We start from the raw sequence: 22,761 nt of genomic DNA, 5'->3' as shown, positions 1-22,761 counted from the left end.
ATTATATTATATTATATTATATTATATTATATTATATTATATTATATTATATTATATTATATTATATTATATTATATTATATTATATTATATTATATTATATTATATTATATTATATTATATTATATTATATTATATTATATTATATTATATTATATTATATTATATTATATTATATTATATTATATTATATTATATTATATTATATTATATTATATTATATTATATTATATTATATTATATTATATTATATTATATTATATTATATTATAATATATTATTAGTGATGAAGTTTTGCTGTCATCAACAGTGAAGCCACACATAGACCCTGTGGCGTTATGGGCATTTCCATAGAAACAAATCATTTCTGAGTATTTGAACAGCTCTGAGTTGAATCAGAATTGCCATCTCATAATTACAATAAATCTGGAATGGTGTGAGTTTGCCAGCACTGTTGTGGTCAACTTATTTAACTTTCCTCAGATGCCAAAACTAAAAAACAGGAAGCGAGCATCTCTGCAACTGTACAAAGCTCATGTATAATTAAGAAGACAAGCACTGCTTAGCTATGATTATGGTTGTCAGCTGCTAAACATTTAAGTTTGACAGTCTTTAAGAACTAAAGGTCTTTCTTGAATAATGCTGCCATATAACACAATTCAGGACTCCTATGACACCATCCCAAGAGGAATTAAAGCTGTTCTGAATGCAAATAGGAATCTGATATCTTTATATTGTCAAGTCTTTCTCTTATTTAATGACTGCAATCTGCAGAGAGAAGGAAGATGGTGTTCTCTGCTGTAGAGAGCAGATTCATCTCCTGTGAAGAATGAATTAAGGGAATATTTTGTTATCAGGTAGTTAGCAGATGCAGATTTCCAGAGTGAGAGATTTTAATCTGCCGTTTCTGTTTCAAATTGTCACCACTTCTTTTATCTTCTCTAATTTTGACTGTTTTCATAATCTCGCTCTGTATCTCTTTGTTTCTCTAGCTCTTCTCCCTGTCCATTTATCAATCTCTCAGGTGACTGCACGCGCTTCCGAGTAAACACACAAAAACTAATTGAATTACCCTATAGGCCCAGAAATGGAGGGCATAGCTAATTAGTTTCCACAGCAACAGACAAACCTTCCCGTGCCGCTTGTTTTGTTGACTGTGGTTCTGTAAACAGCACGCACTCCCTCACCTAACAAGGGAACTCCTTGCGTGCCTGTCATGAGCTGCGCTTCAGATTGACTCGCATTAATGACTGAGCCCAAGCTCAAAGCACTGACAACCTCTGACTGCCTCATACTTTCCATAACACGGCCCATAGGGACGCGTTCAGTCGTGCGTTAAATCGACTCATCGGCAGGCCCACATGGAGTCTGTGCATGCAGAACTTCAGCGAGCCTCATTCACAAAGTTCAGCGCAAGCTTTTTTTGTGTTTTTGTTCTACATTCGTATTCCATATTTTGGTTATTTTGGTTAAACGAAAACTGAAATTAAAACCATAAAAACCTTTTAGTTTGAAATAAAAAAATAAATAAAATATATTAAAAAATAACATTAATATAAAACTATATATATTGTGTGTGTGTGTGTGTGTGTGTGTGTGTATATATATATAAAACTGATTAAAAAAGTAGTATCTTAACGACATTAACATAACACTATTTTGGGATGTTTTCAGGTTTTCAGAGTCTAGTACTTAAAGGCATAGTTCACCCAAAAATGACAATTGTGTTTTTGTTCTACATTCGTATTCCATATTTTGGTTATTTTGGTTAAACGAAAACTGAAATTAAAACCATAAAAACCTTTTAGTTTGAAATAAAAAAATAAATAAAATATATAAAAAAATAACATTAATATAAAACTATATATATTGTGTGTGTGTGTGTGTGTGTGTATATATATATAAAACTGATTAAAAAAGTAGTATCTTAACGACATTAACATAACACTATTTTGGGATGTTTTCAGCTACTAATAATCTAGTACTTAAAGGCATAGTTCACCCAAAAATGACAATTCTGTCATCATTTTCTCACCCTCAAGTTGTTCCAAACCTGCATGAGTTTCATTCTTGAACACAAAAGAATATTAAGGAGGGTGTGTAACCAGACAGTTGACGGTAGCCATTGACTGCCGTAGTATGGAAATAAATACTAGTGCAAAGTGTGCTTTCGCACACAAGGATTCTTTCTTGGTAATGGAGATTCTAGTGTACACATATAAATACAACAAGATGACATAAAATTTTAATATTTAAAAAAAAATGAATGTATGAAGATAGTTTGGTTAAGTCGGAAGCAGTCAGGTTAAGTGAGAAAATATTTTGTACATATTTACAATATTATGAATAATAATACATAAGAGTGAATTTACAGGATATTGCTCTAAACAGTGGAAGTTGCTCCGAGGGGGTCTTGGGAGTCATTTGTCAGTTTAATAAGGAGATGTGGGCCTGTGGGAAGAAGAAGCTGTTCCTGTGCCTGCATGTTCTAGTGTCTAGTGTTCTGAGTTACCGGCCAGACGGCAACAGTTCAAGTAGGTTGTGGCCAGGGTGAGCCGGATCTGTGATGTTTTTACCTGCCCTCTTCCTCAGTGGAAGGACCTGTAGTCCTGGAGGCTGGGCAGGGGGCACCAGAAATCCTCTCTGCAGTCTGGACTGTTGGCTGTAGCCTCCTGATGTCTGATTTGGGAGCTAAACCAAACCAGACAGTTACAGATGAACACACGACAGCCGAGTAGAATTGTGTCAGCAGGTTGAACTTCCTCAGCTGGCGTTTCTGTTGTGAAAAAGGCCTAGCAGAGGTTGTACTTCCTTCGCCACATTTTGAACACATTTTACCAAATTGAAATCTATTCCACAGTTGTCTGCAGGCTTTACACTACAATCAGTTTACACATTTTAGGAAAAGTTGTCTGGTTTTAACTAGCCCTCTTCACAAGGTTTGTTAGCTAAGCTATACTTTAAAGGAATAGTTCACCCAAAATGAAAATTCTGTCATTAATTACCTACCCTCATGTCGTTCCAAACCCATAAGACCTTTGTTCATCTTCGGAACATAAATTAAGATATTTTTGATAGAATCTGAGAGCTCTCTGACCCTCCCATAGACAGCAAGGGTACTACCACGATCAACGTCCAGAAACATAGCAAGGAGATCGGTAAAATAATTTTTTTTTTTTTTTGCGCACAAAAAGTATTCTCGTAGCTTCGTAATATTACGGTTGAAGCCTTGATGTTACATGGATTATTTTACCGATCTCCTTGCTACGTTTCTGGACGTTGATCGTGGTTGTACCCTTGCTGTCTATGGGAGGGTCAGAGAGCTCTCAGATTCCATCAAAAATATCTTAATTTGTGTTCCGAAGATGAACAAAGGTCTTATGGGTTTGGAACGACATGAGGGTGAGTAATTATTGACAAAATTTTCATTTTGGGTGAACTAACCCTTTAAGCTTTCGCCAGTGTTATTTTAGTATGACAGATATTTTTATAGTATTTTGATTTTAAAGTTTTAGTAATTTTGTTGTGTTTTTGTCATTTTTTTAGTATATCAGGGTAAACAAAATGAAACTGAGAATTTTTTTTATATATATATATTTATTTATTTTTTCTGTCTTTGAACATAAATTTGAAGTATCTGAATTGTTATGCATTTAGTTTTAATTAACGGTCACACTTTATTTTAAGGTCCAATTCTCGCTATTAACAAACCATTAACTATGACTTTTGCCTCAATAAACTCCTAATTTGCGTAATAGTTAATAGTTAGTTAATTAATTAATTAATTAATAGTTAGTACGGTAGTTGTTAAGTTTAGGGATGAAGAATATGGTCCTGCAGAATATGTGCTCTATAAGTACTAATAAACAGCCAATATGTTAATAAAAGGCATGCTAATAAGCAACTATAGTGAGAATGGGTCCCTATACTAAAGTGTTACCTAATTAACTATAATAACCCTGGCTTTCACCATCTATTTTGTGGGAGACGTTTCTATTGTCCAATCTCACTGCACCATCCTCACCAGCACTGAGTAGAATATATATTTATCAAAACTGCTTAGCTAACTAGGTCAGCTAAACAAACTCTAGCCTTCAGCTACGAATCTGAGACGTTGTTGTCTCTAGCACCACCTGCTGATGAATTCATAGAACAGTACAGCAACATTTCTCACTAGTATTTATATGCCACTCGAGTTTTAAATAGCGCTGAAACTCAGAGGTTCAGAGGCCTCCGATTAGATGAGATGTTGTTGAACAGGATTAGCATCACAATGTCCTTCTGCTTTCAATGAGATCACCTGAAATGAGCTTCTAATCCTGACTCTCCGTGGAAGTGTGTGTGGGTCTGTGTTTGTGTGCTCTTCTGCTCGGATCATTAGTGCTGTGTGTGGGAGTGCATGTATAAGGGAGAGGGCATATTTACTCATCTGAGTAGTTTCTCTATAGGCCTATTTCTTCAGCTTTGAAGCCCTTTTGACTTTTACTAAAGGAGCTTCCTTAATACTCTTTTCACTGGTTTCAGTATTTCAGTTGACTACTAGCAAATCAGATTTCGTAATTATTGACAAAATTTTCATTTTGGGTGAACTAACCCTTTAAGCTTTCGCCAGTGTTATTTTAGTATGACAGATATTTTTATAGTATTTTGATTTTAAAGTTTTAGTAATTTTGTTGTGTTTTTGTCATTTTTTTAGTATATCAGGGTAAACAAAATGAAACTGAGAATTTTTTTTATATATATATATTTATTTATTTTTTCTGTCTTTGAACATAAATTTGAAGTATCTGAATTGTTATGCATTTAGTTTTAATTAACGGTCACACTTTATTTTAAGGTCCAATTCTCGCTATTAACAAATTTCGGCAGTGTTATTTTAGTATGACAGATATTTTTATAGTATTTTGATTTTAAAGTTTTAGTAATTTTGTTGTGTTTTTGTCATTTTTTAGTATATCAGGGTAAACAAAATGAAACTGAGAATTTTTTTATATATATATATATATATCTTTGAACATAAATTTGAAGTATCTGAATTGTTATGCATTTAATTTTAATTAACGGTCACACTTTAAGGTCCAATTCTCGCTATTAACAAACCATTAACTATGACTTTTGCCTCAATAAACTCCTAATTTGCGTAATAGTTAATAGTTAGTTAATTAATTAATTAATTAATAGTTAGTACGGTAGTTGTTAAGTTTAGGGATGAAGAATATGGTCCTGCAGAATATGTGCTCTATAAGTACTAATAAACAGCCAATATGTTAATAAAAGGCATGCTAATAAGCAACTATAGTGAGAATGGGTCCCTATACTAAAGTGTTACCTAATTAACTATAATAACCCTATCACAATTTCCACAAAAATAATAAGCAGCAACTGTTTTCAACACTGATGATAATAATAAGAAATGTTTCATGATTCAGCCAATCATGATTTCTGAAGGATCATGTGGCACTTAATACTGGAGCATTGATGCTGAAAATTCAGCTTTTCATCACAGGAATAAATTTCATTTAAAAATATTTTCTATTAAAAAGCAGCTATTTTAAATTGTAATAATACTTCACAATATTATTGTATTTTACTGTATTGATTAACAAATAAATGCAGCCATTTAAAAAATCTTACTAACCCCTGAACTTTTAAACAGTAATATGTACTATAGAAATAATTTCCACAAAACAAATTAAATATGTTCATTTGACAATTTCTTAAGATTATGGTAGTTTTATAACAGTTCCTATTTTTGTGATGAAATAAGCAATAAAAAACAATCAACTCTATAGCGACATAAGTTTTCTTGACACTTTTAATGTGATCTTCACTTAACAAAAAGCTCTTAGTTTTAAAAACAATCAAACACCCAGGGACACAAAAGTGCCTGTAGTTGTAAAAACAGCACTCTATCTCTTCATCGCTCTCTGGTTTAATCTCCGTCTCTCTCTTTACGACCCTCCTCCCTCTCTCGATTTTCCTCGTACTCTCACCTCCCTCCTCTGTCTTTCTGTATATCCCTCCCTCTCTCCCTGATCTCCTCCCTCACCCTTCACAGTTTCCACAAAAATAATAAGCAGCAACTGTTTTCAACACTGATGATAATAATAAGAAATGTTTCATGATTCAGCCAATCATGATTTCTGAAGGATCATGTGGCACTTAATACTGGAGCAATGATGCTGAAAATTCAGCTTTTCATCACAGGAATACATTTCATTTAAAAATATTTTCTATTAAAAAGCATTTTTATTTTAAATTGTAATAATACTTCACAATATTATTGTATTTTACTGTATTGATTAACAAATAAATGCAGCCATTTAAAAAATCTTACTAACCCCTGAACTTTTAAACAGTAATATGTACTATATTTCCACAAAACAAATTAAATATGTTCATTTGACTATTTCTTAAGATTATGGTAGTTTTATAACAGTTCCTATTTTTGTGATGAAATAAGCAATAAAAAACAATCAACTCTATAGCGACATAAGTTTTCTTGACACTTTTAATGTGATCTTCACTTAACAAAAAGCTCTTAGTTTTAAAAACAATCAAACACCCAGGGACACAAAAGTGCCTGTAGTTGTAAAAACAGCACTCTATCTCTTCATCGCTCTCTGGTTTAATCTCCGTCTCTCTCTTTACGACCCTCCTCCCTCTCTCGATTTTCCTCGTACTCTCACCTCCCTCCTCTGTCTTTCTGTATATCCCTCCCTCTCTCCCTGATCTCCTCCCTCACCCTGTCTCCCTTTCATTCTTTTGCTCTCTCTCTTTCTTTAGCAGTGTAGTCTGGGCACGCTGCCAGCTGGCTTGTGTCTTTTTTGAATGAATACCTGATGAAGTTGGTGGTGCGCAGTGAGGTGAGGTGTGGGAGGAGCTGAGCGAGTGAGTGAGAGGGAGGGAGAGGGAGAGGGAGAGGGAGAGGGAGAGCTGGTGGCCTGGAGAGGCCTTGCATAACGCACGTTTGAGTGCTGCAGGCAGGGCTCAGAGCTCATACACTCGGGGCCCGGTGGGGCAGGGGGCAGTGCCTGACCACAGCCATGACTTCAGCAGGAAGGGCCTCCGTACACGCCGGCAACACCGCTGTACCTCCGTAAGGTGTCTGGGTGGCAGGAGAGCGAGAGGGGGCTCGCTTTGTGTCTGTTTGACTCCTGTGGGAATAAGAGAAAGACTCAAATGACCTCGCTGAACACTAAGGTAAGCTTTAACACACTCCCACCAGGCTGTGTTTTACTCGAACGTGCACATGTCTCTGTTATAGTTATAGCATGTTTCCCAACAGCATCCAAAGTGTATTTCAGCAGCTTTTAGGAGGTATTTGGAGGGGGAAAAAAGTCAGTTTTGCTTTGTTAAACATTTAAACCATCATATTAAAATAATTAGTAGTAGACACATTAGCATGTAAAGTTCCTTTTTAAAGCAAAAAAGCAAAACAAACTGTAAGTTGTGTCCATTTGTGAGTATATGTGCATATCGCTTGACACCAAAACTGTAATGCGAGTTTTAATTGAGGGAATATGGAAACATAATAGTGTTTTAATAGGGAAATTGTCTTGTCGTTGTGATTCATGTTCTTTATGAGTATCTCTGGACTTGAAAGTGCAAGTCATTCAGCTGCACTTCTTCATGCAGCAACAAAGCTCTCTCTCTCCTGAGAGTGTTCTATTTCTTGTTTTATTTCGTCGTTTCTACTTTACAACCTGTCTCCGTTTCACTCGCTCTATCCATTTCTGTGCTGTTCATTGTAGAGATCAGGCACTGGGACTGATTGTAAAGGCAGGGACAGTTAGTGAGTATCTGCCCACCTTTTAAAGGGATAGTACCTCAGTAAAGTGTGGAAGGGGCTACAGTACAGTAACGTTGTGTCTAGTGAGCTGATTACCTAGACAGCATTTTGGGGCATATTAGATGCGTTCTGAACTATTTGTACTATAAGTATATTAGTTTACACATTTATTTACATAAGTTTGTATTGTCATAATTATATATCCTTTATAATATATTTATATACACCTATTATTATATATATATATATATATATATATATATATATATAGCTAAGTGTATACTTAAACTGTAAATAGGGCCCAGTGTGTTAATATTAAGTAATTTTCCATATTGATTTTTCACAGGAGTTTTATCCATATTTTGAATTACGCATTACATTGTGTTGTTTTAGGGTTACAAGAAATGTCGGTAACTTAATGGATAATGGTAGGAAATTACCAGTAAAGTTCAAGTTTTTCTGTGGATATTTTATATACATTATGCATTTTAATTTATTATTAAAGTCAAATTAATATTCCATGTAGTTTCTCAGTTAATACGAGGTTCTGAAATCCCATAATAGAATAATGAAATATTTATGTTTGATATAGTCACTACTTTCAACTATAACATTACATGTACAGTATGAAAGTAAGTTTAATACATTATATGTATTTTCTACAATTGTTTTATTTTTATTATGACAGCATTTTCCAAATCTAAAATATTCTTTTGCATTTTGAATCAATGCGGTCGGTTGTGTGCATTACTCACAGAGTTTCATTCTTGTCAATAATGCTGTGGTTATATTGACTTAAACCTTGTCATCCTCACGGTCATCTGCCATTGACCCACTAATGCGGCCCACAGAGCGCTCTGGACGACATGTATTGTTGCGGTGCATTATTATGGTGCGAGTGGGGCTTTATGGAGCAAAATGCGTTCGGAGAGCCCATGCTTTCCCTCATTCATGTCTGTGTTAGATTCACAGTGAATGTCTTTGATTAATGTCTCTGATTTGTCCCCGCTGTTCTCCGTAGCTCTGGGGCCCCGGGGACGTGATTCATAGTGTTGCCAGGGCTGATGGAGGACAATAAGTTTAGGTTTCAGGTCATCTGATACTGTTCCTATTGCGCTCAGCAAGATCCAGCTGACAAGGCTTTTATACTGCTGTCTCTCAACTCTCACTACGCTCTTAGTTTACAGTGCTGAAGCAATGGAGGTGTGTGTGTGTGAGTGTGTGTGTGTGTGTGTGCATGTGTTAATGAGTATTTGAATGAGCCTCTGTGCTGGTCTTCTGTTGCTATGTGCTTGCCGTTTTACAAGCGTGTGTGTGTAGGTGTAGCATAGTGTTCTCACTAATGTAGGTCAGTAGATTGCTCACTCCCTCCCTGCTCTGTGCGTGTGTGTGTGTGTGTGTGTGTGTGTGTGTGTGTGTGGGTTTTAATCCTGAGGGATAAGCAGGGAGGGCTGAGAGGACCCAACTGTGAAAGATTAGGACTTGGCTTTCCCCAGGATACCACAGCAACACACTGAGGCATGTTTGAGAGTAAGTGTGTATGTGTGTACATAAAATACCAGCCATTGGCATCACTGTCATTAATCCTAACTGGCTCCCTGCAGTATCGACATTCATTAAAGAATGGTTTAAGCTGCAGTCAGATTTGTTGAGAAAATACTACGGCCTCTCTCTCTCTCTCTCTCTCTCTCTCTCTCTCTCTCCCTCTCTCTCTCTCTCATACTGTGGCTTTCTCTTTCTTTTACTGTGCTGCCCTTGAAATATAGTGGCTGCATGCCTTTGCAGTATGTACTAAATAGGGATGAGTCATAGAGGTTGCTAGCAATAATCATTATCTGTCAATTTGATGGACTGAGTTGTAAATTTTATTTTTTATATATCCCTCTGAAACATCATTCCGTAGTGTTGGTATTGGACAATGTAACATCAGAAAAATTCTGTGATTTATAAACTATTGGATCTCATATTTAGTTTTATTGTTTTTGTACTGTCAGTTATTTTCTTATTTAGTTTTTTTGTTATATTTTAGGCATTTTTGCCTTTATGGGATGGGATGGTGGAGATAGTAAGTGACAATAGAGGAGAGAGTGAAACAGGATCAGGAATAGACCTCAAGCTGGGACTCAAACTTGACAAATAATATTTCCTTTTTTTATTTAGTTTAAATGTTATCAATTATAAATGTATATTAATTTAAATTTTTTACATATATTAATTGTTATATATTTTTAAAAAAGTTTTATAAAATATAGATTATTTATATAATTATAGTATTTTGCAAATTTGAATCACCTTTTTCTTTTTTTAGTTCACTTAAATAGTCTTGTGGTGACATTCATTTTTAGAATTAGAAACATTCCATATATTTTCTCAATTAATATGTGATGAAAGACAATAGTTTATTAATTATAATGATGATTGAAATAGTAGATTTGTACACTATAGTACATTACACTCTTTGCACATTAAAGCAAATATATATATATATTATTTAAATATTTAAAATTTAATTTATTATTTTTATGTTGAACTTGATACAGTACTGTTGATTATTTTCTCATTAGCTACCAACAAGGGAGCTGTCTCTGACGTTATAGGATTTTCTTTATTTTCTTTTATTTTCTTTATTTACTTATTTTTTCTTTATTTTTATTTTTTGGAGAAAGTATACTGCTTCTGTTCTGTTCATGGAAACAAAGCACAATATTGAATTCAAATAACTGACTTCTCAACCGTTGATGAAGTGTGTTCTCCAAGAATACTGGTGTGTAATGTCAGTACATTCTTGGAAATACTACATATGTCATGGTGGCATTGTCCTTTTACCTGTATGTTCTTTGACCTATGATGTAATAACAACAACCATAAATTGTACTGAGGTGTTTATAACAAGTAAATAAACAACACATTAACTACAGGGAATTTTCTTGAAACCTTATGCCACCCAATTCAGTTTTCTCCATTTCTTCCCCCCCACACCCCAGTTTTCATATCCTTATTCATACACATTTGATGTTCTGAATTCTGCATACTGTGTAGTTGGGAAGTACGCAAATTCAGATGCAGAGAGTGTCTTCGAGAATGCTTTGATTCATGGGAAGCATATATCATATGCTCTTATGTGTAGAGATTAAATAGAGATCTAGATCGTACATCAAACTGGGAACAATGAACCACTGATTACCATTTAAATCAGTTTTCAAATATAATCCCATCATAAAGGGTTTATTTCACCACGAGCATTCAAGGTCCTGCAAGAGACCAGTTCAAACCTCTAGAATTGCCTTTTGAGCAAGTTATAATACCATCTGGATAATATTGTCATCTAACATGCATGATTACTTAAATCATTAATTAAAATGATTATGATAATTTGGTTATTAACATGCTTGATTGCCCTTGTCTGATGCAAATTATGGTGAAGGAAAAAGACTTAGAAGAGAGGTTGGGGGTGGTGCAGAGAGAGATGAAAAGATATATGAGCCAAAGGGAAGGAATGAACGAGTAAAGAATGTGGGGATGAAAAGTAAAAAAGAAAAAAAAAAGAGGTAGGAAACACTGATTGAGAGAGTGCCGAGAATAAACACCCTGCTCAATGTCAATAGCTGTCAATCAGCAGTGTTCAGCTGTTGCGTAACCTTTCTACACTACTTTGACTTAAGAGCAAACAGAGAGGACATGCTCCTGCTGTTTGTTATCAGCTGAGGGCTGTTGTGTCTGCTTTAAGTGATGACATGACCATTGTGAACCTAAACATAACCTTGGAACATTCAAAACGATCAGTATTGTATGGTCTCTTATCGTGTCTAATTTTAAAACATTGTCTGAGGATGTGAAGCTTGACAGGCACACTATATATATATTGTTGATTGTTCCTGTGGCTCAGTGGTAGAGCATTGCATTTAGAGTCGCGGTAGAGTCGCTTTGGAATTATTAAATTATTATTTATTATATGCAGTATATGTATCATGATTCTGAATGATTACCATATTCATACAGTATAATATGGTATTTCCTTTGTTCTTCGTGATACAGTTTTCAACGTAGTATTACCATGGTGTATGTGCAAAACAGCATGGTGCTTTGATGGTATCACATGGTAACACCGTGGTACTTGCATATATACCATGGTACATGAATTTTAGTCTTATTGTAGTATCATCTGATACCTGGTACTTGAAGGTGCATCCAAGAACTGCTACTACATGTCCAAAAGATGTGGTTGTATTATGGTACTTTCTGGTATTTTTTGTAAGTTTAGTATTATAATAGTACGTAGTATTACCGTGGTGCCATGTCAATGATACTAACATTGTACATAACACCATAGTGATACTATGGTACATTTTGTTACCTTTGTGTAAGTGTTCCATACACACAAATAGTAAGCCGCTATACAGACCGGCTTAAAGGGTGGGTTCCCCTTACAGCAGAATCTGCCTGTTCTTTTATAGCACTGCGACACTTGTTAAATCATCAGGGCCTGTTTATCATGCAAAGCCACCCTCCCACCAGTGCTGGACAACAGACGCAGCTGAATGGGTTCAATCAATAGAGCTCAGGGAGAAATGTCTAACAAGCCATAACACTGCACAACATCACTGTTTCGTCACGTGTCTCCCCATACACTCTGGAGTAGATGGGAGAGGAAAATGAGACACTGGCTTCCTGCTTTGATGGAGAGCTCTTAAAGTCAACATCAAATCTAAATAGACAGTTTTACCTTCATAATACACATATGCACAATTCATTAGTGCTTGTTATATTATTCCAGAGAAAGCAACATTTGTGTTTGTAATCTTGCATGTACACGTGACTTGCTCTGTGTTTGTCTGTTTTTGTTTGGTTAAAGCCTTAAGCCTTGTGGGCTTAAGTACTTTGTCCATTCAAGTCTAGCTTCATTATGCCATAGAAACACTCACTTTTTTACAATTCAGTAAATTCTTGATGGATATATAGTTCCAGCCTTTTCTCTTTGAACATGTTCTTTCAGATGTGAATGCTATTTATTTCAACTTAAAAATGATTATCACGTTTACACACTAGTAGATAAGCCTCCAGTCTAATTTGTGTTTGTATGTTGCATGAGGGTGAATGTGTTACTGGCTTCAGATAAGTCCTGAGTGCAGAGTGCCGGTTCATTATTAATGATGCGCACACTGTGTGTTCCATCTCGCCCTGCAGGGGGTCCACTTACATACTCCAAACACACACACGCTATGAGTGCTATCCACAAGACACTGATGCCCACTCACATGTACAGTGATAGTTTACAAAGCTATTGAACGTACTGAACTACCCTTTCACTTTTGAGGTGTATAGGACTTCCTTCCATAGAGCTGTTTTCAAAACAGAAATATCCTTAATGATGCATGTGTTTATTTTTCAGGTTCTTCCTGCAGTCCTGGAGACTCGCTCTCAGAGGGAAATGATTCCGCATGAATTGCATGGACCGCTCTCCCACAGCAGGTGTGACTTCCGTTGCTTAAGACTGAAATCTGTGTCCATCCGACCATAGGCACAGGACACATCCCCTCACACCACCACTCTCTCTACCCCATCCCCATCCTCGCTCTGAGCCAGTCAGTGGGAGGGCACACTCTGTTAGCAATACAGAGACCAAGAGGGAGAGGAAAAGAGCCAAAAAAGACAGGGGGAAGAAACATCCAGAAAGACTGGTACAAGATTCTCAGACGCCATGAAGTCAAACCAGGAGCGGAGCAATGAATGCCTGCCCCCAAAGAAGCGTGAAATCCCAGCAAGCACTCTGCCCTCAGAGGAGAGGCCCATGGTGATGGCGCCTGCTAATGAGAGCCAGCGTTCGGGAAACCTGGCCTGGCTTGCCAGTTTGGCAAGTGGACATGACAGATGGCGGCAGCACACCAGCACCTCCTCAGAACCTGATGGGCCTCAATACAAACCATTGTCAGCCACGGCTGAGAGCACACCTCCCTCGTCCACACACTTAACCAGAGCTCCCACTGCAGTGACCACCATACCTGCCGTGTACACGTCACCCCTCTCTCAGCCTGCTGGCACTATCCAGTACACACCCCTGCCTCCCAATCTTCACTTCATCAGCTCTCCGTACTCTGCACCATATGCTGGCTACATCTCACCTCTAATTCATCCATCGGTTGCCACCACTACCACACAACGTGAGATTTATGCCAGCACCTCCAGTTCTCCAGTATCCAAAATTGACCAGCACCACCAATTGGGCCGTCCTCATGGCATGGTCACAACTGACAACACCATTTCTCCCCACTCCACCCAATACATCCAAATTGCTGGTTCTCCTCTAAGCGTATCTCCTCGAACTGCTCCGTCACCTCATGCTCAATTGCCTCCACACTTACACCCTCACCACACGGTCCCCATCAGTGGCCCCTCGCCAGTCTTACACATCACACACACAGATGGACCTTTATTCAACAGGGAGGAGACAAGGCCCAGGGAGGTTCTGAATGGAGAACTGGAGAAGGACAGACGCTTTGGTCCATCTCCCGAATATAGTGCAGGGAAGCAGGGCAGCACTGCCAAAGGGGGTTCCTCCACCCAACAGCACCAGATCCACCAGCAGCAGAGCCCACGTCACTATGAGGCTCGGCATGTGGTGCTACCTGTCGAATATGCGCAGGACAGTGCAGCCATTCGAACCTCGTTGGTGTTGGTACCCAACAGTCATAGCTCCGGTGGTGCTGATCGCGGAGGTACACCTGACAAGTTGCCTCCCCCAACATCCCACAATGAGAAAGGAGGGATTTGCGCAGGCAAACCTGTATCCCGCAGTTCCTCCTCCTCAGCCTCCGTTCCATTTCCTCCGCACCCTCCACCTGTGGACAGTCTGAAGGGGGCAGTTACCGCACTGTCTCCACATGCTGTCATCCAGACCACACATAACACCACAGAGTCACTCTCCCTAGGCCTCCCCTCCACCAATTTCTACTCTGCTCAGCAGCCCATCATCGGTTACATTGCCGGCACAGGGCACCAGCAACCTCTCAGCTACCACACCAGCCTATCTCAGCACCTGGTCATCCCTGGAACTCAGCCGGTCATCATCCCAGTGAGTGGAACTGAAGCTACTGCTACATCGACCACACCGCCCTTGCCTGTGGCACTGCCCCATGCTTTCGTCACCTCAATGGCCCCAAAAGTAGAGACTTTTGAGGCTCCAGCCCCATACCATCACCCTGCCGCAGCTGTGGTTCAAGCCCAGTTTCATCTGCCTGTGGTTCCAGCCCCTGCCGGCCTGCTGACGACTCCGCCGCCACCCTCAGCCCCTTCACTGCCCCCTTACTTCACCAAGGGCTCCATCATCCAGTTGGCAAATGGGGAATTGAAGCGGGTGGAGGACCTGAAGACAGAGGATTTCATTCAGAGTGCTGAGATCAGCAACGAACTGAAGATTGACTCCAGCACTGTAGAGCGCATTGACAGCAGTCATACGCCTAACTTTGCTATTATACAGTTTGCTGTCGGAGAGCATCACTCACAGGTGGGATAAAATGTTTTTGCTTTACTCTTGAAATATCTGTTACAGTGCTGGTTGTTTCATGCATTTTGTAGTATGAGTATTTCAATGGTTTGTCAAATTTTCATAAGTGTGTATATACTGCATAATTTTATAGTGTTTATTATTACAGTAGCTATATACAGTGTATATTTTAAGGTTACCATTTATATTAGAATACCAGTTACAGTCAATTAAATCCTGCCATCTAAAGAGGATTACAGTGAACATATCTTGGCATATTTTGTCCCTCAAAGGTAGTTTGATAATATGCAAATGGAATCCAAAGATGGTTCATTTAATTTCATATTTAACAATGCTCATTGGCAAAACAAAACAAAAATCTTTGCACCTTTTACAAATGTCCAGGGATCTTCTTTACTTTGTTACAACTTTCATGCATTTTATCATCAGTTTGAATAACCATATGGTAGTCATTATAAACTTTTTTAAGCTGTGAGGGTGTGAATGTCCTCCTATATGAACTCCACCTGCACTCAATCAGTGTAACTAGATGTGGGTTAAATTGGCAGCTGAAATCATCTCCCTGTTCCATAATCCCTCCTTTGGCTGTCCCCATGGCATCTTTGTTTAGTTTGTGTGGGATTCACTGGCAGAATTGAGTCATTCCTTATTTCTGCTTCCTTCTGTTGTACTGTGAGTGGGCTGTATGAAAAATCTGCTTCATTTGTCTGGGAGTTGAGATGGGGCCACCCACTCAAAAGCAGTTCTAAAGTCTGTCAGTTTGAGAGGCGCTGAATAACAGATGCTATTTAGCAAAGGCATTCATTCATATCATCAGGCATTTGTTAATGACTTCTACTGTATGTATTTAATGTCCTCTTTTTGCCTTCCTTTATCTCTCGCAGGTCAGCGTGGAGGTGCTAGTAGAATATCCTTTCTTCGTGTTCGGCCAGGGCTGGTCATCATGTTGTCCAGAACGGACAACCCAGCTGCTCGAGTTGCCATGCACCAAGCTTTCAGTAGGCGACGTTTGCATCTCCCTCACCCTGAAGAACCTGAGAAATGGCTCCATCAAGAAAAGCCAGGGGCAAGTCTTGGATGCGCCTTCCCTCGGCCCACCCCTTAAATCACCCAAAGCACTCTCAAGCAGTGTGCGAGGGGGTGTTCGGCACACAGAACAGAAAAATGGACTCAGGCAGTGTGGAGATCAGGGAGGTGGAGGTGGTCAAGGCAATAGAGAGAATGGAGAACTGAGGTTTGGCGAAAGAGACATCTGCAAAGCACCACCGGTCACTGAATCAGAGTCCGGCAGCAAACCCACAGGCCGCAAAAGGAGGTGGTCGGCCCCTGAGGGCCGCAAAGTAGAAAATCCTGAAGGAGAGCCTCCTTTAATGTTCCCCAAACCTTCCTTCATCCCTCAGGAAGTTAAAATCAGTATCGAAGGCAGATCAAATATTGGAAAGTGAATACGCATTGGACTGTCATATGTTAAAAGCAAAATTTGCCCTTGGAATGTTTTAGGTTCTTTATTTTATGTTCTGATTTAATTTTCTATCCAGATTACTTTACCTAAAGGCTCAATTTACTCAGTATGTACATTATCACGTCTAACTTTGTAATAGGTGCATTCAATATTACACAGGCAATTGGTGCATTCTAAAAAATGCTGGGTTAAATATGGACAAACCCAGCGATTGGGTTGTTTCGACCCAGCAGTTGGGTTACTGCACAGAAGGTTGGGTTAAGCATTCAACCCAACTGTTGGTTGAAAACAACCTAATTGCTGGGTTTGTCCATATTTTACCCAGCGCTGGGTTGTATTTAACCCAGCATTGTTTAGAGTGTGCAATTCATTTGATTGGTCAAATTCAGGGCGGATGTAGTGCAAGGTGGGAAGGTTTTGAGATACCTGAGCACTGCATGATATCCTGAAGGCTTCAGTATACACAATCAGTCACAGCTAACAAGGCTAAGATGTCTCTCCAGTTTCTCACCTACAACATCCTCTACTTTTTTTTAGCTCAGACAAACCTGGTTTAACTACACCTAGTGGCAATTAAATAATTCGCCTGCTGAGTGAACCTGAAAATGTTTGTAAGGGAAGATGAATAACTGGTGTGAATAACATTGCTAATGGTGGCAGAACGGAAATCACTCCTCCACTGGTTGCAGGAGTTTACATGATGTCAGCCATCTTGTATAACTGTGACTAAAAAAGACTATCCAAATCAATGCTAACAATGTATCGTCAACGCAGTTAGACTAGCATAGATTATATTAACATTTATTGAAATACAAGAAGAGGTTTCCAAATACTATGGTACAGGCCAAGAGAGATTATGTCATTGAGCGATGCCAGTTGCTCCTCAGAAAGAAGAAACAATCATTTAAAACAGGGAAGATGGACGAGTCTGTTTTTATATATCCAACTGTCTAACCTTTTATTTGACTATTTTTGTAGTTTTGCATGTTTTAATTTTCCGTCTCACTTTTAAACCCTCCTATCATACATGATGGGTAGTTTTTTATTTTCTTTTTTTGTGTTGAATGTGTAAACCTTGCAATCAGGGGTCATTTTTTACATGGACACAGTATGGGTTCTTGTCTATGTATATGTATATGCATGGATGTATCTTGATGCATACAAACACAATGGGTGAGAAGATCAACCAGTCCCTTGTTTTAGTGCAGTCTCACCTGTTTTTTGTTCAAACAAGAGAAAGTAGATTTTTTTCTGAAAGAAAGAGAGCAAAAGTTGTCTGAAAAGGATGAGATGAGTGTTGTCCCGAAGCACTTACTTAACACACCTGTCATGCTTACTAGCTGATAGTAGTTTCAATCAAATAAGTCAAATTATTATTATATTAATTATTACTATTATTATTATTATTATTATTATTGCTACTACTATTTTCTGTTGTTCTTTCAACATGAACACAGTACTGCTGTATCATGAATTGGATGTTGTGTGGCACTCTGTGGGATGGTGATGGCTCACAAGGGTCACTGTGAAGGGATGAATGTAACAGGTGATGAAAGAGAAAACAATGAGATTTTGTCCCCAAGAGGACTACTTTAAAGGAAGCACTTTTTTCATTGCGTATGATTGGCTTAGCCTTCTCAAGCAATCTGACGGCTTGAGTAAAGTTGGGCGCAAGAGGCCGTGGCCCGTGAAACAACTGCCATTTAAGTCATTTAAAGCAAAAAGAGTCGTATGAAAGTGTGAATGCAGGTGGAAATAAGTACAGAGACTGTTTATATATTTACGAGAGATATGAGAGACAAAGTGAGAATTTCTGGCTACAGGATTCTTCGGAGGATCGAGGGGTGTCATATACCTGTTTGTTAGCAATGTATGTGGTCGTGCAAGCATGCGAGTCTGTGTGCGGTTGCGCATTGTCTCAAACACACATAAACGTACACGGTTACGGTAATTTTCAATCATGTTGAAATATGTCATGTATTTTTTGTACATTAACATGTATAGAACTGCGTATGCTATATCTATCTTACTGTATGAGAGCGCAAGACTACATGAGCACGTTTTTAGTCCCGTCCCCCAAGACACTGACTCATCGAACGTATGTGAAAGCAGTCATGTAGTAATTTCAGTGATCTGTAGTATATTTGTGTGAGCGTGCGTGAGTGTGTGTTTTGTGTGCGTGCAAGTGTATGTGTGTGTACATACCACACATATTATAAATAGATATTTAAGTTCTGCTTAAAAGAATATTGCAATTTGCACATCTGGAGAGATAGTAACTTGATTTATTTTGTTTTCTGCCAGCACAGGACAGGGCCGAAAACCCGATTTTTACTGAAATGTAGCAGTTTCTTGACAAGTTTGCTCGGTTCGCAGGTCTGTTGGGTTCATTTTCATTAGGAAAATTAGGAAGCCCCTTTTCAGGGGGTTTGAATCACACACAAACACATAAAAGTAGGATTGTGCACGGTGCTGTCGAAGTGTTCGCTTCATAGGGGTGGATGAAGTCATAGCCTGTAGCCTGCATACTTGTTGAGTCCTTTGAGTGGCCACACTCAAGTTAGCTTGGGTAGGTGAAGATCTGGCAGGAGGATGGTAGTAGAGAATAAAAGATGGACGGATTGATTTAATGAGTGGTGGAGGGCGGGTGGGTGAGTGCACCCTATAAACAAATTGAAAATGCTTTATTTTTTTATAATAAAACAGGGTTTCTCAGATCAACACCACAACCGTGCATTTTTTCTTTTTTTCCATTTGACATGACGTCTCTGTCCCCTCAAAGTGTGCGTGTTTGAGTTTTACTTGGATTGTATGTGTGTGGATGTATCTGCTTTAACCAATCAAACTTGATATTTTCATTGTGTTCAACATTTATTTTGGGCCAAAAGGTAGAAATAAGATATGATATTGTTTGTCCATTGAACCACCCCAACAACATGACTGTCAATTGCGAATCAGTCTTGCATTTGTTTTGTTTCTCTGATCTTTCGCTTTTGTCCGTCTCTTTGTGTAATGATCAGTGTTTTCGTTGCTGCTCATTGCTTCGATCATTTTACAGTCTGCCTCCTTCTGGTTGCACAGTGCGGTTCCACGTACACACGAGAAGCATTCCGAACAACGGCACGTAGCAATAACCCTTAGTCTCTAGTGCTGAACCAAAAAAAAAAAGAACCGGAAATCAACGCCAGACCTTCTGTTTGACCTCAGCAAACTGTTTTTTATCCTCTTTAGATTGATTTGCGGTTTGCACATCCAGCCCTCAGTAACTTCAGGGAGAAATGTAAATTAATATGCAGTGACAAAGTCTGTCCCCTCCTAGTCGTCTTAACCCGTAATCGATAGTGACCTCCAGATGCTCTTCAGGTGCCCATACAGAACCAGTACGCCTCTCTCAGAGTATGTTTACCCAACTGCAACCGTTAGCTACCTTCTGTTGCCTGGCATGTACGTGCGACCGCTTTCTCACCCGGCACACCCGCTATAGTTCAAGAACGTTGTTTTCTTTTCTCTCTTTTTATCTGTCTCTCTCTCATTCATAGCCATAGAACCTCGACAGTATTTGTGATGGAGTTTCAAATTGCCTAGCTTGTTGAAATTACAGTAGTTTTTTTTGGGGGGGGGGGGGGAAAGTCCATTATAACTATTCACCTATGATATCTATTAGAGTCAATGTAAATTGATGTTTCAACCCATTTTACTTCCATAATGTGACGTATTTCAGAGTTACAAGGATATTCAATCAAGAAAACCGGCTTTTCGAACCAGAATGCATACCAAATTGACCCTTCGCAGGGAGCTTGATTGACAGGCGATCTGACCAATCGCTATTGTGATCTGTCACGGCGCATTAGAGAGCTACAAAATTATTATTTATTGTTTGAATTTCTTACAAAATGGCAAAATTTAAAAGCTGAGACATTGTTTCTTACCGGAAGTAGCCTGCTCTGTCTTGTCTGTTGGCACATTGTCAGTGTCTACTTTGCTCCGCAATGTATTTTTCACTGCGTGAGAACATAATGTATGGTGTGAGAGTGGCATGACTTATCGGACATAGCAAGGGCTTTTGCGAAGGGTCAATTGATCAATATTCATCCCATAGCCTTTCTAGCCTAAATGATGTCAGTGAACAAGTAAAGTTTTTTTATATTCTATACAATGAATCGCTCACAATAAGACCTGGAATGGGCATTGAGGAAGTAAATAGGGTCAATTTTGATTCACTTGTTATGAACCAGGACAAAAGCAATTGTAAATGTATTATTCCAGCCAGGTATGTTTTTGGTTTGCATTTGGACTTGAAGATGTTACGACTTTAATCTGAGCGTCCATGTCACTGATTGTCTCTCAAATATTGAGGAATAAGTCCAACTGCAGATGAATTAAACATGCTTGACGTGTGATGACCTGAATGAATGAAACATCACGGATGTTCTGTGCCGTCACATTTGATGGTCATCACAAACAAAGAGAATAAAAGATGCACATGGTACAGCTGGCGGTTTATTGTGCTGATAATGATAGTCTCTTGTGACCTCCATGCAGAGAGAGACGAGGAAAATAAGAGAACATTAAAAGTGGCAGACGCTGTTTTGACACTTTTTTTTTAGCATCAATGTCATTTAAAAACTCAAACCCCACTGATGACGTTCTAAAATCTTCTCCTGTTTAAGTTTGACATGTTACACTTGTAACAGTTCGTGCCATCTGTATGTAGCACTGTTTCTGTGGTTTCCATTCATATACCTTCTCCCTTAAATTGTATTGCTTGTCTGTAGCCTGTGGGTTTTATGATTTTATTTTGCTATTTCTAAGTGAATATGGCAAATATTGTGTTTTTACTTTGTAATGAACCCCTGATCTATCATTTTTGCACTTTTTTTTTTCCCCCCCTCAGTGTGTTTCATTCTCTTTTGCAGAGGGGGAGTTTGCTGTCTCTGACATTATGACAACATTATTTGCTTTTCTGTTAAAGGTCAAAATCTTTCCTTGGGCTTACTCAGGGATGAGAAATAGGTGTGAATGTGTGTGTTGAGGAGGTTGTGTGACCTTTGAAAGGTTTGTGTACATGTAAAGATATATATATATATATATATTCTTGTGTGTTAAACTGCTGTAACCAGAAGCAGTCATTTCATTGGCCCTGTGCTTTGGTTTCCCACAATGTCTCTACACCATATGAGGCCTTCCTAACACACTCTGTCCGTCTCTGTGTATCCGTCTGTTTGTCCGCATCACAAGCTGTCTGTCCGTCTGCCTGTTGTCCCTCTGATGTCACAAGCCCAGATCCTCACAACATGCAAGATACTGAAAAAAGACTGAGAAATGATTAATCGACCTCATCAAAGTGGGGACCACTTTTATCAAACAAAAACAAAATGCACATTTTTTTTTTGTCATTTATAGAATAGATAGACTTGATAATACTGTTTCAGCACTTTCTAATCCCGAGGAAGATAGGGTGAGAGTTTGGTGTCATCGCAGTTTCTCCCCTCCAATACGAATTCCCTCTGTCTCGGCCCGTTCCTGGGTCCAACGGGCTGAGACGACGAGGACAGAGAGTTGAAATAAAGTTGGAATGGTCCTCTATGAACCTGAGATGACTTTACTTTTTGTTGTACTGATGTGTGCTCGAACACCGTCGTTCGGTTTTATTTGTTTTATTTTCATGTTGGTTCTATATTTGACCTTGCTTCATGTACTTTGGACTTTGTACTTTTGCTTTTGTCTCCTCTGTAGCACTCTTTTATCATGGTAGGAGATGAGAGAACGTGTTTTAATGAATGTTTTTAAGAGTTTTCGAGCGGCTCTGTGACAGCTCGCTCTCTTATAAGAGGAGCACCGCTGACAATTTCCTTGTTTTTACTTTCATTTCTCTGGCACAAATGACAAAAAAAGACGAATGTTGGATTGCGAGTTTCAGCAGTTTGAAAAATAAATCAAAAGATTTTCTTTTCTTTTATTGTGGCTCTCATTGAAACAACGACAAAAAAAACTTTTCTTTTGAGTT

General features: G+C 38.5%; 1 protein-coding gene and 1 long non-coding RNA gene across 3 annotated transcripts in view; both read left to right on the top strand.

The window, feature by feature from the left end:
• atxn1a (ataxin 1a) overlaps positions 1-16,950 on the top strand; it is a 112,676-nt gene extending 95,726 nt beyond the window's left edge. Inside the window, exons 1-3 of one of the 2 annotated variants that reach the window (XM_016270779.1) lie at positions 6,814-7,202; positions 13,181-15,292; positions 16,177-16,950. In XM_016270779.1, the coding sequence (XP_016126265.1) occupies positions 13,490-15,292; positions 16,177-16,737 (2,364 nt within the window). In that variant the 5' untranslated portion in view covers positions 6,814-7,202; positions 13,181-13,489 and the 3' untranslated portion in view covers positions 16,738-16,950. Of the gene's footprint in view, positions 1-6,813; positions 7,203-13,180; positions 15,293-16,176 lie in introns of those variants that run through there. The other variant, XM_016270778.1, reaches the window with a different exon arrangement.
• LOC107584251 (uncharacterized) lies at positions 1,032-22,713 on the top strand. The gene is made up of 3 exons (XR_001609117.1): positions 1,032-1,043; positions 1,328-1,329; positions 22,650-22,713. It is a non-coding gene; the product is annotated as an uncharacterized lncRNA (long non-coding RNA).
• The last annotated feature ends 48 nt before the right edge of the window (positions 22,714-22,761 follow it).

The sequence above is a fragment of the Sinocyclocheilus grahami genome, unplaced genomic scaffold (genome assembly GCF_001515645.1).
Source record: "Sinocyclocheilus grahami isolate Dianchi unplaced genomic scaffold, SAMN03320097.WGS_v1.1 scaffold58.1, whole genome shotgun sequence".
In the NCBI taxonomy this organism is placed as follows: Eukaryota; Metazoa; Chordata; class Actinopteri; order Cypriniformes; family Cyprinidae; genus Sinocyclocheilus; species Sinocyclocheilus grahami.
This window is presented reverse-complemented; position numbering and strand designations above follow the sequence as displayed.